Here is a 17,825-nt window from a genome sequence, read left to right on the forward strand (position 1 = left end):
TATCACGAAATATAAATAATACATAGGAAATCATTATACACAATTAGGATTTTTTTTTAATCCCACTACACCAATAAACCTTGTCGTGACCTTACTTATGAAGTTCATTTTCTATTTCATGAACCCAAGGATGAGATAATATCAAACGAATACTTACGATTGTATAATTATATGATAACGAGGCATAATTTGATAATATGATGATTTAACCTCTTGCTAGTAGGTCCAGCGATCAGTTGAATTACAAAGATATCCAGAGATGGGAGTTTCAACAAGAATTTTGTTTTCATTTCTTTTATTCGGAATTTTATTTGGTAAGTTCACATGTATAGTAGATACTATTATAAATGAATCGGTTTATTACATATTTATTGCGCTTCTGTAATTAAAATTAAAATTTATCCACTCAACTTCAGGGTGAAAATATAAAATATTCTAAATAAGTATCACAAATAAAAACAGTAAAGATTGGAACTCAACAAATAACTTGTTTTGCACTTGAAAGTAATCTCTTATGAATAAGCATTGTTTGTAATGTTTTGATGTATTCCGTATAACATGACTTTTCATTCCGTATTTTCAACTTTTCTTTCATCTGTGGCAACATCCCTTCAGCACCTGCGTATGGAGTTTTCATATCACAACTCATACGTTATGTGAAAAATAATTTTAATAGCAGTGTTAAAACGTACGACATTTAATGTCAAAGTTTATCGTTGTACCAATCGTACAAAAATAGTTAAATCGAAACAAAACTATGATATTTAAAAGAAAGAACAGGTCCTTTGAAAAAACATACCATATTCAAAGGTAAAAAGGTTTTATCGACGATCGATTTGTTTGTTTATTTGTTGGGGTTTAACGTCCGAGCAGCAATATTTCAGCTATATTCAGACGATGAACATGAAATTGATGATAAAATGAGCATGAAATGATGATGAAATGAAAAAGGGATGGGACACAAGGACAATGGGGTCAATGATTTTTTATTGCCACTGGAAATAGGGAGAGGTGGGTAGGGTCGGGCAATTTAGCCTCCTGTGGCGTAGCCCTATGGTTCCTACTCCGGGAGAATACCACAGTAGGGTTCTTTAACGTGCGAGGAATGTGGCATCTTTCCCAACACGGTGCACCACTATGGTTTGCGGTCAGGTTTTCCGTGTTATAGCCTGACAACCTCAGCATGTAACACGCCAGGGGTACCCCATTCCACCACTTTGGGCACACATCCCAGTTGCTCTGTGGGCAGAGCGCCCTAGTCCCCGGCTAGGGTTCTGAGCACTGTTTAGTCGCCTTTTAGGGCAAGCTTAGCGCTGCTGCAGGCCTATTCTTTTAACACGATCGACATTGAATATTTTTTACATCAAACTGTTGAACACCCGGTGACATGATTTATTTTACAAACAAGAGGCTCTTTTTCCGGAAATGTCGGAATGGTAATGTTAATATCTTCTATCTTCGATTCAGTTTGGTTCAAAACATACAAAAAGCGCGGGAAAAAGAATCAAATGTAGAAGTAACTTTTTATTCTTCTAGAAAATTCATTGATAATTTTTAAAAATAAAATGATTTTAACAACCCACCTGCCATTTGTTATCCAATGTAACCATAAACAGACATACATTTCTCTTGGTCTAATGAATCAAGAAATAATTGTATGTAACCTGTTTCAGTATTTGGAATACAAGGTTTTCTGCCAAAGACGAAGACAATTTTCCTTGATGAAGACGACATAGTTGCCAAACGAACAGTTTATTTTAAACCAGGGGATGATAGCGAATACTACCATTTAGAGGATGAAGAAAAAAGTGCTGATGGTAATGCCTATTTTAAACCTTAAATAAACAATTGGTCAATATGTAATTGTTTTGCCAGCAACTATCAGTTTGGTATTTAATCCTGGGTTTGTAAAATGAACTTGAAAATTATATATGATGTCTTGGCAAACTTTATGAACGAATCTGTTTTCCTTGGTTTGATATTTTTGAAAGGAATTTAAAACTATGTTGAATATTTGCATTTATTAAGTGATTATGAGTGATTCAATTTGTATGTTTACTTGTAAATATGAAAAAAATATCTTTTTCCGGTGTACTACTTAAAGTACCCTTAGTTATCAATATATTACTCTAAACGTATAAATGTTCGCAGTGGATGGAAAACCACAAAAAGTACCTGTGAAATTGATTTTTAACAATATAACCCGCGAATATATTCATTTGGAAAAATCCGCGAAAATGAGCTAGCGCGAAAATAAATAAGTTCAGAATTTACCTGACAATGTAACACAAAAGAGAAAATTTTCTTAAACCCACTTTACAATTCATATAGCAAGTACTTATGAATAAGTGTATTTCAGTTTTGGCACGACAAGGGGATGGAAGACAAGGTCAAGCACCGACAACTCACAATTGTGGTAGTGTCCAGCCTATATCAGATGTATGGAGATCCCCAATGCTTATACCTGGCGGGATTCCTTCCTTCTACCAGAAGTACACCGAGGCATATGGAATTCCAATTATTTGTAAATAACATTAATATGATAAAATAATGATATAAAGAAAATATATAGTAGAAAGGTAGGGAAAAGCTTATCCAATATCTTAACAGGATCCCGATGTAAAAGAATTGTTTGTCTTCTATTTTTAATACCCCTTCCCCGAGTTAAAGCAGGTGGTTCATAATAACTAGCAATCCGGCATTCCGTCCTTTATTTTGTCCGTCTTATTTATTTGTATGCTCTATACATGAAAAAATTGATGATTTAAAAAAAATCAAGACATGATCATCAGGTGTTGCCAATATATACCTGCTATTCTAAGCTGTCTTTCGAATGATTTAGTATAGCAAAGACTTTGCTATTTGATCAGATTGATTTACCTTTTAAAAAATTACCTTATATGATCATTAGGTAGTCTACCTTACACCTACAATCATATTTGAACGAAATTCGGTTTTCAAATGGCGTAATATTGATTTAGATTCATTGTAAAAATAAATGTTGTACAAAATAAAACTATTTTTGTATGAATTATCATTCATAATCTTTATTGTTACATAATTGTTAGTGTACAAAGTAATGGAAGTTATAACTAACCAATATGATTTTGTGTTATTAAACGAACTTTAAAAAAGGATACTAACAAAATTACCAAACTGAAAGGCAAACTCTAGGCAGTAGTGAAAAGGAATATTGATCTAAGCCATGCCTGTATATGATATGACTTTGCGAGTACAATACATTTGCTACAGGTTGAAGTATCCCTTTATATGCCTTCAAAATAAATTCTCTTTATTTTATAGGGATCGTAAAAACTTTGCTCTTTGTTTTTTTTTTATTTGTTATGCACAACATTATATGTTATGTAATAAAGTTGAGCGTATCTGGTGTGCTTCAGGAGCATTTAAGTGCACGTCTCTCAATAGATTTGATTGAATACCCGAAGCTATGTCGTGTGTTTAGTACTTATGCCATATATATATATACATGCCACTCTACATGCCACTATGGTATATATATATATATATATATATATATATATATATATATATATATATATATATATATATATACCATAGTGGCATGTAGAGTAGTACATTAAAGGCTTTTCGGTTGGTTTCTGTGTATAAGTCTTAACATGCCTCGTAAAAACAGAATAACGGAAAATCTAAATTATGTATTTTTAAACATTACATTGTTTTAAAAAGTTATTACGGTGCATACATTAGATGACTGTTTTGACAGCATTGAATATAATTAACCTTTCTTTTGAATTATTCTTTAGCATCAAACAGAGTTTCAGACTCCGCTTTGGAGCGAGCTTGTTACGTCACGAGATTTCTTCTCGCTGACAACAGAGACATACGAAACGCTTTCTATAAACGCGCAGGAAGAGTTGCCGTGATTGGGCATGACGAGGACACACTAGATATACCAGAACACGAAGTACCTAGTTATTGGACAATGAAGAAGTTACGTGGTCTAGGAGCCACTGTCTCACACCCTGTTTCGTCAGCAGGAGAAGAAAATCTTCTATGTTTCAAAAATAATGACAAATATCCAAACGAAGACAGGCTCCTTCATGAATTAGCTCATGGCATACACAATCTAGGGGCAAAGTACGCATTAAACGGATGGCATCTAAGATTAGAGAAACATTTCAACACAATTAAAGAAAGTGACTTGTGGAAGGAAACACATGCAAGAAGTACTGTATACGAGTACTTTGTAAGTTGTTTTACTTTGAAACATGTTTACATTGATCATTTCAAAGATTTGATATTGTGTGCATTTCAATCTCTTAAATCAACGTCTGATTTAATCATTATTTTTCAAAAGGCAAAGCTGTCAGGTAACCATTGCTGTTTCTATGCACGCCTTATATTTTCACTTGACAAAAGAGACAAATGATCGTTAAGGTTGTAAGTACATTCTCTAATTTCATGACACTCGACATTAATTTATTTATTATCTAAAATACTTTTAGACCTGTTAAGTACGAAACATGACCTAATGCGTATTAATGAGTGTTTACACTGACTTTTGACTGAATACGAAAAGCAACATTTTCCTCTCATATTTTAAATGTACATGTATGTCATTTTACAAGTGACCCCCGTTTTGAAATTGATTAATTGAATAGTTTTTGCCTACGCAGCAGCAATTCCCTCTTTTCGTCCCATTCATATACCACAGCCTTTATACAAATTAAGGAGGTAGGCCTAGGGTAAGGGACATAACTTATGAAATCAGTGATATATTTGTATCATACTCAATTTCACCAAAGGCTATCAAGCTTTCATTTGAAGGAGAATATAATGAATCCAAGTTAATTAGATGCTTACATAAGATTGTTGTAAAATGGTGAATACAAACGTTCCAATGATTTTTAAGAGTTATGTCCCTTACCCTAGGTCTACCTCCTTAATCTATAATAAGAAAAAGCTTCTTTTAAATTTTAGGCAGAAGGTGTTCAGAGCTATTTCAATGACAATGGTTTCAGCGACCCTCCGAATGGTTTTGACGGCACTATCAACACAAACAAAAAACTGAAAAGCTACGACCCAAAACTTTTTGAACTGATTCAAGAAGTGTTCCCCTGCAACAATGATTACATTAATAGATGCAATTCAAACAGAGGTGAGAGGGATTTTTTTTCACGTTTCTACGTATGTAACAATTAAATGCTGTTCATATTATACAAGTAAGCAAATTAAAACCTCAAATTGAAGACATCGTTCCTGGGAACTTTTTGACGGGTCGAAACCAGGTTCCGATATGATTTATTAATATTGCAATTTTGTCTTTCATACGAATTTGTTATTATCAATACTTGTTAATATGATTTTGGTTTTGTCTATGAGGGACGCAGATATAAGCACTGAACGCCTTGTTGATTAACGAAGTTAGTTCCACATTTCAAAATCTGCTTTCCATAATGAAATTACACACACACACACACACACACACACACACACACACATACACATATATATATAGACATAGCGGAAATGGGAAAAAATAATGTTTCAGGCCCCCGTCATTACGTGCCATCACTATTTCACCGTTTCTCACTTGTGATTGGAAGAATAGATTTATTTTATATTCATTAATTTCATGAAGAAAACAAGTTGTCAAAATACTACAGTTTTATCTCTTTTAGACAACAGCATATAGAAGGGAAACGTTTAAATGGTACAACTAAAAGACGATAAGGAATAAAAACATAACAAATTGTATTCTGATACATCTTGGAAACGTATTTTCAAAGAGATTTTCTTTAGAAGCAAAATACTTGTTTTATGTCGCATTTAGCAAAAGGCAGTGTTTTCTTAAATATAAGGTATGCACTCAAGCGCTCCAGTGTACCAGTCTACCATGTCATCAAATGATCATAAACTCACCGAAAAAGTTTGGAAATTAAAATTTGATGGAGACATTTTAGACTTTCTCTGAAAAACGACACATAGGATTTTTTTCAAGTTCCCTTTTCTAAACGCACGACATAACTGAAACATTTGTGTTAATGTTTGAAAGTTACCTATTACAAGTTGTGTCTGTAATTTAAAACAGTGTGTTCTTATTTTTCAACTTGATACATTGATTAATACTTTGTAAAATAGTGTTTCACTGAAAATATGGCTATAGAGAGATTTGATGTTTAAGTGAAGCTGATGGCACGATAGAACGTCGTATGTTCAAAAGTCTTACATTGATATCTGTTAGATGTCAAAAGTATTGCAACCAATATTATTTTGAGTGATGTCTTAACAAAAGATTAACGCGTGGAATTTTGCTTTTCATTTTCTTGAAGTAGTAGGTCTTGGGTAAGTAAAATATGATACTACTAACTTCGCACTTGTTTCAAGCATATTATTTTTATGTTTGTACCTTCGATATTGCTTTTTGGAACCTTTGACATTTAAATTTCGTGCTACTACAAGTTGAACAATGTATTTAAGCGTGAAATGTCAATGTGCGATTTGTGGTGTTGTACACCCATTGATTTTTTTTGTTTACAGCTACCGAAGCTGCAGAAGGTTTAAGGATGGACTGCCCCCGTGTTTGTTACAGTAAGTACTATTTCTTCAGAAGTAACTTTAAAGATATTCATTTTCCCATTTAAACATCAAAACAGTTTACTTTTATCTGTGTTAAAAAAAACATGTACATGTAATTATATATACTATAACTATAGTACTTAAATGATTTCTAGTTAAATTAAATGTAACATCTAAAAGCTTATAAGCATTATCGTATTCAACTAATAGAAAAAAAAACAGTGACTTCTGTTTTGTTTATCTAGACTGCAAGGACGACAACCCACAATGCCCAGCTTGGGCCGCGCGTGGAGAATGTGCCTCTAATCCTCTCTACATGCTTGAAAAATGTAAGAAAAGCTGTACAGGAGATAAGGGACAAGTTTTTGGCAACCCAAGTAAGTGAATCGAAATCTCGTGATTAGGGTCAGTGGCATGTCAAATGATTTTCAAATAAGAACAACATGTGTATAAAAGGCGCAATTTCCCGTTCAAAAATCATAAATTGTTATAACCGTAATAAAACACTAGTCCATTTTTTTACTTTTCTGATACATCATTCATGAATTTGATATATCTATGGGTGTTTAATTAAGCGATGAAAATAGTGCCTATTTTTCATCTTGTGTTATTTATGAATTGTGTTGTTGTTAATTTTTGATGTCTAGATTTAACCATTTAAGTAGCTGTCTTTGTAAGAATCATGCAAAATCTGAAAAATGTGATACACCCTAAAAAGGGCTACATATTTTTATTTTTGTAATTAAGTTGTTTTATGGATCTATATTATGAAATATGTAATTATTCATTCAAATCTGCGTGCTCTTAGGAGATAATCAACATTGAAAATCCAGTAGATTCTATTGTATTTAAGCGTCATTTACAGAGATATCTCCCTTAATTTTGAAATCTACAATGCATTCTGTACAATTATCTCCTAAGAGCACGGGTTATATGAAAAACCAGATGTTAATTTCTGTTTACTATGACATTTCAAACAAATTATCAAAAATAAAAATATGTAGGCTTTTTTACCCATGAATCACATTTTGCATGATTCTTAGCTGGAGTGCTACTTAAAATTCAAGTTTCGTTCATTGCATCTGAAAATGAAAATTGTGATTGGTGTTGAATGTTTAAAGCGCTTTAATTGTAGTACACTTTATTTTTTTAGACTGTCTAGATATGCATTTCCAATGTCAAAGATGGGCCGCCAAGGGAGAGTGTACCAAAAACCCTGTTTATATGTTAAAAGTCTGCAAGAAAAGTTGCAACAACTGCCGATGACATTATGAATATGATGTATATTTAAGTACCAGTCTTTATAAAAAATGAGAATGGGGTGGTTCATGCATGTCAAAAACTCACCGAACTTAACCTTTATTTCTTGTTCAAATACAGGTACTGAACACATAATCAATATTTTTTTTATTTGGTTGTTGCGCTAAGGAGAAAAAAAATAATTAGATTAAGGCTAAAAACCACTAATTCCACTTCCCATAGGCTTCTATGCTAATTTCACAATATTCAATGGCTTCTCTGGACTTTACCTTAACTTTAACCTGCAGATGACTATATATCAGCATGATTCTACATATGTCAGCTCACAATCCTCAGAATGGCATGTGGGGTTAGCAGACTTGCAGTGCAGTACTGGTCACCGGAAGTGAAGGGTCTATAAATAGCATGGGAAATCCAAGTGTTTTCACAAGATAGGGGTATATTTAAAAATCATTATGGAGATTAGGCTTCATATCACAAGAAGCAAAATGCACCTATAAAATGTACAGAAATGTTTTTCCTTTCAGAAACTGTTTCAATTTTTTAAATAAGATGAGAACTTTTTTCACAGCACTATGAGGAACAGGGGTAATTTCTGCGTAGGACTATTTTTGCGTACGTTCCAAATGCTCATTGGTTGAATTGGTGGTCTGTAACCTAGACAGTTCATGAAATTGGCACCATGCAAGAGTTATAGGTCTTGATTTGTTTAGATTTGATTGATTATAGTGTAAGATGTATCTATGATGTTCTCAAAAATACAGATAGTGCTATCGTAACAAAAAAAAAATACAGCATAGGTAGATAACAAATTTTTTGTTAGCTTGGTGGTTTTGGTTACAGACCACCAATTCAACCAATGAGCATTTGGAACGTACGCAAAAATAGTCCTACGCAGAAATTATCCCTGTTCCTCATAGTGCTGTGAAAAAAGTTCTCATCTCATTTAAAAAATTTAAACAGTTTCTGAAAGTAAAAACATTTCTGTACATTTTATAGGTGCATTTTGCTTCTTTTGATGTGAAGCCTTATCTCCATAATGATTTCTAAATATACCCCTATCTTGTGAAAACACTGGGATTTCCCATGCTATTTATAGACACTTCACTTCCGGTGACCAGTACTGCACTGCAAGTCTGCTAACCCCACATGCCATTCTGAGCTGACATATGTAGAATCATGCTGATATATAGTCCTCTGCAGGTTAAAGTTAAGGTAAAGTCCAGAGAAGCCATTGAATATTGTGAAATTAGCATAGAAGCCTATGGGAAGTGGAATTAGTGGTTTTTAGCCTTTTCTCCATCATGATTCACTTTACCAGGTAGTGTTTGAATTTTATATGGACTTGTACTGAATACAATATAAAGACAAATTACAAGTCTAACTTAATTTTGTTTAAAATATAAATGGTGTGAATAATGAATATAGTTTTTTTTATACTTATTAAATCCAATTATCTGGATAATTATGCAAAGTATGCCAAACGAGTTAATATCCTATTTGAAATGAATTTATACGGTTAGAATTTTAAACCTGATAAGACTAGAAGGCGAAGTAATGAATAGCATCATGCATCCATACATATAAAAGCAAATAAATAGATTTATTAAGGAAAGATCAGAGAGACTAATAATGTCGTTGCATCCAGACATTACCCATGGAGCCTGAGGTATGAATAAAGTGTTCTATTATAACTAAATGAGCAAAAAATCCGACAAGCTCTAAGCTAAGATTGTGAGCCTCCCATTTGAGTATTGACGATTTAATGTAATGATTTATCAAAAATGTATATATGTCAAGAGGTTAGGTGTTAAAAGCACGGAAACAATTCAACACCGATTTAAAAAAAAACAAATTAAAGCAATAATAGATAAAGCATTGAAAAAATATAACAAAATATTTTCAAAGAGTAAACATGTAATAATAAGAGAAATAAAATTAAAATATAATTACAAATATAACCCCCCCCCCCCAAAAAAAAAAAAAAAAAAAAAAAAAAACACAAAAAAATCAAAACACAAAACAAAACAAAACAAAACCAACAATCAAAAGCAACCCTAAAAAAGAAAAAAAAATAGTCCAACAAGCTTAACATTAAAAAAAACCCAAAGCAATTGACATATGAACGAAAAGTAACAAAACTTTAAGATTTTTATGAATTGGAAAAGGACGAAATGCAGATACTACTTGTTTTTTTTTTATAATTGAAAAACAATCCAATATGAATATGACCACTGTATCATCAATTTATACAGCAGAACCTGATGTTCATTGCTTTCCATGTAACGTAAAATACGTGAATATCAAACCAAAGAAAAAAAAACATGTACATTTTTGGCTTTTTCATATACTTTTGATGCTATTCTGTTATTAGTAATATTTTATTAACACTTTCCCAACCATTCTATTAGCTCTAAATTTTCTTGTTTAAACATCAAATCCGTCAGTGGAGAAATCTCTAGTCCAACTCAATTTTCCTCAATTAAGCATGCAACACTTGGGTCAATGTTGCTTAAAATCAGGTGTCATCTTCCAACTTTGTATTAAAGCACACATTAAAAATTATGCAATCTAAGTGTATGAATATGGCTATAGGCTGTGTAATCGAATATAAGACTTATGTTTTAGAAAGTTATGCCAATAAATAGGTCAAATGTCAAGGGAAAAAAAACTGTCGTGTGACTTCTGTAAAATGTAAAAATCGAAAATAGGAGACCGATCGCAATTTCAGTTAACATACATCCGACTAAAATTAGACATTAAAAATGGTAACGTGTGTATCCGGAGGGATAAGTTTGTTGTGTGAGGACGGGGAAAATGGTTAAATGTTTCTAAAACCTTCCCGAGCAAATACCAGATTCAAACGAAATAAAAGCTCGCCGAAAACAATTTTCAGCATGACACGGGTTGTGTCCTTTTTGTATACCTTATGATGTACCACGATTCTCAACCCCGTATGGGAAGAATTGGGATTGATTTTACATACGGCGAGGGCATAACATTTTGTAGGTTTAAACTGGTCTGGAAATTGTATGCTAGTTTATTGCTAGAAGTCTAATTGTGAAACGTATCGTCATTTTGTTTTATTTTCAGTTTTAACAAGGGACTCAGATTTTTTAATTGATTTTTAAATGTGTTACTTGTGAAATATTTTTTTCACAGTAGACATATTTAAAAGGGGGGTTGTAATCACGCCAAGGTACTTTAACCCCGCCGTATAATATTTCCGCCTGACCCAAGGCCGGAATTTCAGGCGTCTGTATGTTTTGTTTCGTTTTCACTTTCAGTTTATTTTTATGTTGCTGGATTATATTGGAGCAATATTTGTGCCTGTGTATAATGTTATTTTGCATCATGTCCCGTGGTGCAAAGGTTTCATCGTCATTTATTGAAGACCCATGGGTGGCTTTAAACGGAAATATTTTATCCCGGCGGTATTAGCTCTTGGACATATTCACATATTCACCATATCCATTCTCATTATATCGTTCATAAATCAAGTACCCTAAACTAATGAAGAAATCATAAAGTTGAACAAAAGTTGTTTTAATATTATACTTACATCATTTAATATAGAAATGTTAATGATGTTCAAAATGCTGTATTTACATTACGTTATTCAAGAGCAGTTTGTTTTATTAGGAATGTAAGTATTGTGCTTTAGATCTACCTTCCACTTATATGACAGAAATGTAAGATCGGCTACGATATCCAAACGGGGCATTTTTCTTTCCATCAGTATATCAAAAACAAACGTACGTGCTTCTATTTAGACGAATCAAAGGAAACCTACCCCACTATTAACCGATTAATAAACAAATTTTAATGCCCCGGTCTTCTCACACATACAATAATGTTTAATTTACGAGAATAGAACTTAACATATTTTAGATTTCATTACCATCAATTTTGTATTTGAGCAATTATTACGTAGCCACCGATAGCAATGACTAAAATACATTGTATAAAAGTAAACGTATCTATACATTCCGACAAGGCATGCCACAATTTCTCATTGGTCATCCTGTGTATCTTCTCATCTAATTTCTGAAATATGAAAACCCACAATTTTAGCATTCACTTAGGAATAAACGTCACTCTCAGCAAACCTTTGCCATAATCTTGTACTCTGTATTACAATTTATCGCAACACAAATTGTCAATTTCTAATTTCTAATTTCGCAAACATACTTAAAAACTAGGAAACAACAAGAGTCTTGTAAAAAAGTTATTCTTTTCTGTATCGCTTTTTGTGATATTAAATAGTAATTAGGAATATGGCAAAAATTGAAAAAAAACATGCATGCTATGTGCATTTCTACGTACCTGTCCATTGAATACAAATGTGTTACATGCTAAGAAAGGTTTAAGCAGGTACTTCTTAACCAAATACGGCATATTTTGTTGTCCTTTAAAATACAGGTTCACCACAACACATTGTACAAGTACTGAAAATGCGTTGTTCACCAACAGCACGATGAAATAGTAGGCTGTAAAAAAATATATAATTAATTAATGATATATATCTGGCCGAATGGTCTAGGGCGCTTGACTTTATGCTGGCAGTGTTGTCATAGATCTCACAGCGGTACGAGTTCGAGTCCCGCAGAGGGAACGACCTAAAATGTGTTCGCAAATTTGGCAGTTCTAGCATTGTTGAGAATTTTTCATATATCATTAATAAATTGAATTTGATTGTCACTTGGTCAATTCCAGTAGTAATTCCGGTGCCATGTGGATACACATAAACAATGCAATTACAGTACAAATTGCATGAACGTAAAGAATATCTGAAGGACAGCGGAATATAGCATTCAAGTGAAGTATAAATTGCGTTTTGGCATATTGACTTCGATTTCTATCCCGGTAACCAAAGACGCTCCCTTCACCGGAAGTTAGTATGCACCATGTTTATAAAAAGAATACATGATCTAAGTACAATGTAAATACAAAACTGAAGCGGAATAGAAACAACTCCAAAACGAAGAATTGTTTATCATGAAATGCATAATGATTTTTGATAAACAATGATGAAAACTCTTTACACGAACGTCCATTTAATTGTAGGTTATTTACTGGCTTTATCTTTTCGAAAGTCGTTTTAATTTAGGGCGCATTTTTTTTTGTTTATTCTGACCATGAGTACAATCATTGATATTACTCTTAATAGTTGCGTTTTTATACATTATAAATTTGTAATACTAATATGAATGGTACTTTTGTATTTATCATGAATTTGATCAGCAATATAAAAGATTCTAATCTATCGCAGATAACTTTTTTTACAAGATCATCTGAACTAAAGTAAACATTTCAAATTTTAAACACATATATTTACATTGTGACGGACAATTTATAAGTTCCCAAATGTCCAATTGAAAGGGTCATGTGGTTGTAAAAGAAACATAAAAAAGAAACGGACGCACAACAACCATTTGAGATTACGTACTTAAGAGTGGCATCCGTTCTGCAGATCGTGGTGTCACCTCAGACAACAAAGTCTGATAAAGTGTCAAAGCATACATAGTACTGGCTACTAATGATATTTTCTCTCCAGACTGAACGGGTAACAAATTACTGAAAGTTCCAACAATTGCAATGATTATTGTCGGTTCCAATATTGTTCTTTCAAAATGGTTCGGTTTACGCTTGAGAGTGATTTTGTAGTTAATATCTGCACTATATCCGTTAATACTTGGATCATAGGATTCTGTCCTGCTTCCATTTATTTTTGTTACATCCCACAAAATATGTTTCCGTAGTCTGCTTGTGTCTACTGAAAAAGCTGCTATTTTCACGTCAACTTCATTTTTTTCAAAAATCCATGACCTGTATTTCAGATCACAAACTTGTTCATCATAGGGTGTTTTAACATGGTTAAGTGAACACGGTACAACTAATGTCGTTGCATACGTATGTTTTATGGTTCCGTCGGAATACAAAGTCGGTCTGAAATCTTTTATTCCGTACGATTCTTCATCGGCTATCCTGCAAAAAAAACAAAACAAAAACTACAATTAACAATGGCTTTTAGATTTACTTACGAAAAAGCAAAATATCAAAATATAAAAACTGATAGCTTAAATTGTTGAAGCTATATAAGTATATTTAAGTTAATGTAAGAACCCTGTTGATTTTAAACAATGGATAGCCTCCCCCTTTCCCCGTAGAACTTAATGCAAGAAAAAATGTATCGTGTCCTTCCTTTCTGAATCAAACCCAATTAAAGCCAAGTACATCATTTTGTAATAAAACTTCTATATTTACACAAAATATCTTACTTTTAATGACAGTTCTTTGTCTTGCTATTCAATATAAACAATACAATAAGTATTTGGTTTTTTTTTCATTTTTTTTCAACACTAATACCTGTCAATGAAAGAGACATCTGGAACAAAAAGTCTCTCATAAGGTAATGTAATAAACTTTATACCATCGTAATCATGAGGATCCCATTTTAACATACAATCTTTCCATTCCTGTAGGATAAAAGTTATATTTGGCAAATAGTTTTTCATAAAAGGTCACAAGAATCATATTCTTATACATTTATATATGACTTCGATTGATTTGTACCACAACACGAATTTAGTGCCGTAACACACACACACAAAATAAATAAATAAAAATCTCAGTTTAGTCAGTTACGAAATAATGTTTTTACACCAAAAGAATTTTTGGTCATGTGTTCAATTCTTTATTTCTTTCTCGAAATGTTGCTTATTCCACATGCTCAGACAAAATATTTTATTACTTACAATGATACTTCTCATTGTTTTCATTGTTCTCATAACCCGTGCAGGTCCGGGTGTTAAAAGAATAGGCCTGCAGCAGCGCTAAGCTTGTCGTAAAAGGCGACTAAATAGTGCTCAGAACCCTAGCCGGGGGTTAGGGCGCTCTGCCCACAGAGCAACTGGGATGTGTGCCCCAGGTGGTGGAATGGGGTACCCCTGGCGTGTTACATGCTGGGGCTGTCAGGCTATAATACGGAAAACCTGACCGCAAACCATAGTGGTGCACCGTGTTGGGAAAGATGCCACGTTCCTCGAAAGTTAAAGAACCCTACTGTGGTATTCTCCCGGAGTAGGAACCATATGGCTCCGCCACAGGAGGCTAAATTGCCCGACCCTACCCACATCTCCCTATTTCCAGTGGCAATCAAAATTTGTCGACCCCATTGTCCTTGTGTCCCATCCCTTTTTCATTCCATCATCATTTCATGTTCATTTTATCATCAATTTCATGTTCATTGTCTGAATATAGCTGAAATATTGCTGCTCGGACGTTAAACCCAAACAAACAAACAAACAAACATTGTTATCAGTGTACAAATGGATATACCATAACGATCCACGAGTTCACGATGACGACTATAAAACTTATGTAGTGATGACTTTAATCTTGTAGCAACATAACTCAGTTCCAGAAGCCTTATTTTAATTAGTCTAGCGATATTGGTATTTTAAATACCTGTATTACCAACACATTTAACACTAGCATAAGAAACAAACACGGGTAATCTTTCTTTGAAAGATCGCAAGGTTATATATGGTTGTCTGTTCACTTGAAATGAAGATCTTTATAGGTCCGTTCTCAAATCTATTTCAGATATTTATTTTTATAATCATTTAAAACTTTAAATGTTTAAATAAAGTTATTTTCTTTTTTTGTACTTTGATTTGAAGTATGTTTCCGTATATCTGAAGATTAAATTAGATTTGTGAACCACTTTAGCTGTCTTTTTTTCAGTATTCCATTTTAAGTGTCCCGGTGTATTTCTGCTATCATACCTTAAATGTTTGCCATACCAAGAAAATTGATCAACGCATAAGCATGGCAATTACTAATTGGAAACAAAATAAAACAATGATAACTTACCAATGACACACGTGTAAGAACCCACAGATTCTGCATAACTTCATTCTAAAATTAAGCAATAGTGTTTAGTTTTATTTTATTTCAATTCTTCAGCTCAACGGAAGGTTAGCGGAGAAACTGAAAGCATATTTATATAACTTTCGGCATAATTGTACGAAACGTTATTGAACACTGGTCAGGCGGGTCTACCGACTTTTCACAAATATTTTTCCTCATAGGAGTTAAATGGCCATTTCTCAGGCCAGTAAGTACAATAATATATAGGATAACTATGAAATGATTTGAGTCGAAAGTTTAACAACTCTTGTTCTCTTATTTAGAGAAAATAAACCAGACGTTCCTTTTAAATATCAAAAGCTATACTTGAGAACCTGAAAAAATATCTTTTTGTCAGGAGATGGAAATGTTTTAAACCGTTCAGTTTTTGAAATTAAGCATCGGCTTGTTGCTTGCAAAATATCGTTAAATAAGAAACTTAATCTCTATTGTGATTAATGTCCATTTCCATTTTTTTTCTTAAAAAAAACAACTTCACCGTAACAGTGAAGTAAAACAAATTATTAACAAGATGGTATCATAGTACCTACCACTTCAAGTATTTGCCGTGCCGCTAACATAACATTTACTGATATAAATGCTGTTCCATTACAGTACGGTCTAACTGATGGCACGTATCCATCAAATATAGCTCTGGTAAGATTTGATAAGACTGACCTTCTACCATGAGAAATGCCTTGAAAGAAACAATGACTTATTTAATTGTGCTTTGTCATTATTGGTTTGCAAATTATTTCAATCAACTATTATATTCAGACGATATGAGATGCTTATTAGACCACATACGATGATCATATGGTGCTCTATTCATATAATAGTTATATAGTTATCATATGATACTTTACATATGATAGTCATATGGTTATCATATAATTCTCATATGATTCTTATATCTTAATATTAATATCTCTCAAGAAATCATTTGGAACAGTGAGCAAGGAATTCTAAGTTTATGAAACATGCGATAATATGAATACCTTCTCATAGTAATCAGTGGTTACTATTCATTTCTTATTACTAATTGTTGGTTGATTTTGAAATATACCTGTAAAACAACGGGTAAATTAATTACGACACGACTTTTTAAACCAAACAATTAAGCCACTATATACAATAAAAACAACATTTTCAATAATCAGTCAGTTGAAACCATATAACACCAGATAACAACATTACTGAAAATAAATCAACTGAATTTTCGTGCTTGAACTTTAACAAATAGACTTCTGGAACAGGGTTATATTGCTACAAGATTGAAGTCATCACTACAGAAGTTATATGGTCGTCATCATGAACTCGTGGATCGTTATGGTGTATCCATCCACACCATGAAAACTAATTTATTCAACGGGTCATAGTTTTCCTTTCCTCGTTTGTCTACACCGGACTTGACTTTTTATGAGCAACTCGGCGGGTGTTTCTAGAAAAGCAGAGGACGCTTACCCTACCGGTGCACCTGGTCCATGCTCCCCGTTTTTAGTGGAGTCCGAGTTGTTCATTTGCTTTTGTTACTTTGTATGTATGATTTTAGTTACTTTATGTTCTTTGTTGTGTATGTCTGTTTTCCAAGTCTGGTCTTTGTCCCTGGATTACATTCTTTTGATTACCGATATAAACGTGATTCCCTTGATTACTCTTAATAAATTTAGTATCTTTTGACTCCACCAAGCCTGAAAAAAATGATTATATAGCAAATTGAAAGAATTTTTTTGGTCTTGTTTTCTGTTCATGACATTTCTCGTTTTTATTTCGTGTCAGGTATCAATGATAACGCAAGGAGATTATTGTTGATTTATTTTATTACAAGGAAATGAAACATGTATAATACAAACAAACTTACCCAAAAAGGCAAATCCAAAGAAAACAATGAAATATTTTATTTTCATTGTCCATTAATTAATTCGACACTATATATTTTTTCTACGCATCAATGCGGACTTGAACTTTAAAGAAACCTGGTAAAAGTTTCGCGATTTTATCTAATCAGGTTAAATCATCTTAATAAAATCCGGTATTTATGTTGAATTGTTAGACATGATAATTTGAAATGCAGTAAAAGGATTTAATTG

The 17,825-nt window shown here is 32.9% G+C and overlaps 2 protein-coding genes across 5 annotated transcripts in view; one reads left to right on the forward strand and one right to left on the reverse strand.

Annotated features, from left to right (window-relative positions):
* LOC148625432 (uncharacterized) overlaps window positions 1-7,956 on the forward strand; it is a 23,599-nt gene extending 15,643 nt beyond the window's left edge. For 2 of the 3 annotated variants that reach the window (XM_088568964.1, XM_088568966.1), the window contains 8 exons: window positions 221-314; window positions 1,674-1,817; window positions 2,360-2,524; window positions 3,786-4,228; window positions 4,963-5,140; window positions 6,523-6,573; window positions 6,807-6,938; window positions 7,715-7,956. In XM_088568964.1, the coding sequence (XP_088425090.1) occupies window positions 260-314; window positions 1,674-1,817; window positions 2,360-2,524; window positions 3,786-4,228; window positions 4,963-5,140; window positions 6,523-6,573; window positions 6,807-6,938; window positions 7,715-7,827 (1,281 nt within the window). In that variant the 5' untranslated portion in view covers window positions 221-259 and the 3' untranslated portion in view covers window positions 7,828-7,956. The remainder of the gene's footprint in view (window positions 1-220; window positions 315-1,673; window positions 1,818-2,359; window positions 2,525-3,785; window positions 4,229-4,962; window positions 5,141-6,522; window positions 6,574-6,806; window positions 6,939-7,714) is intronic. The other variant, XM_088568965.1, reaches the window with a different exon arrangement.
* A 3,219-nt stretch (window positions 7,957-11,175) lies between these two features.
* Window positions 11,176-17,762, reverse strand: LOC148625433 (acetylcholine receptor subunit beta-like 2). Of its 2 annotated transcripts, none has more exons than XM_088568974.1 (7): window positions 17,597-17,762; window positions 16,287-16,432; window positions 15,700-15,744; window positions 14,191-14,300; window positions 13,271-13,809; window positions 12,148-12,311; window positions 11,176-11,868 (listed from the first exon to the last, which is right to left on the reverse strand). In XM_088568974.1, exons 1-7 carry the CDS (start codon window positions 17,640-17,642, stop codon window positions 11,725-11,727), a joined length of 1,194 nt encoding a protein of 397 aa, XP_088425100.1. In that variant the 5' UTR covers window positions 17,643-17,762; the 3' UTR covers window positions 11,176-11,724. The 2 variants fall into 2 exon arrangements, with proteins under 2 accessions (XP_088425100.1, XP_088425101.1); XM_088568975.1 differs by lacking the exon at window positions 17,597-17,762 and adding an exon at window positions 16,734-16,795.
* Between the last annotated feature and the right edge of the window lie 63 nt (window positions 17,763-17,825).

The sequence above is a fragment of the Perna viridis genome, chromosome 2, assembly GCF_037379345.1.
Source record: "Perna viridis isolate PV_CMFRI_1.1 ecotype Kerala chromosome 2, ASM3737934v1, whole genome shotgun sequence".
Lineage (NCBI taxonomy): Eukaryota > Metazoa > Mollusca > Bivalvia > Mytilida > Mytilidae > Perna > Perna viridis.

What these genes read in the sequence shown, in the direction of transcription:
- LOC148625433 (XM_088568974.1), bottom strand. Translation starts at nt 17,642, where the DNA reads ATGAAAATAAAATATTTCATTGTTTTCTTTGGATTTGCCTTTTTGG. An exon ending in CACGGCAAATACTTGAAGTG is followed by an intron (nt 15,745 to 16,286) that starts GTAGGTACTATG and finishes GCTTAATTTTAG; the next exon opens with AATGAAGTTATGCAGAATCT. An exon ending in CATTTGTATTCAATGGACAG is followed by an intron (nt 11,869 to 12,147) that starts GTACGTAGAAAT and finishes TTCATATTTCAG; the next exon opens with AAATTAGATGAGAAGATACA.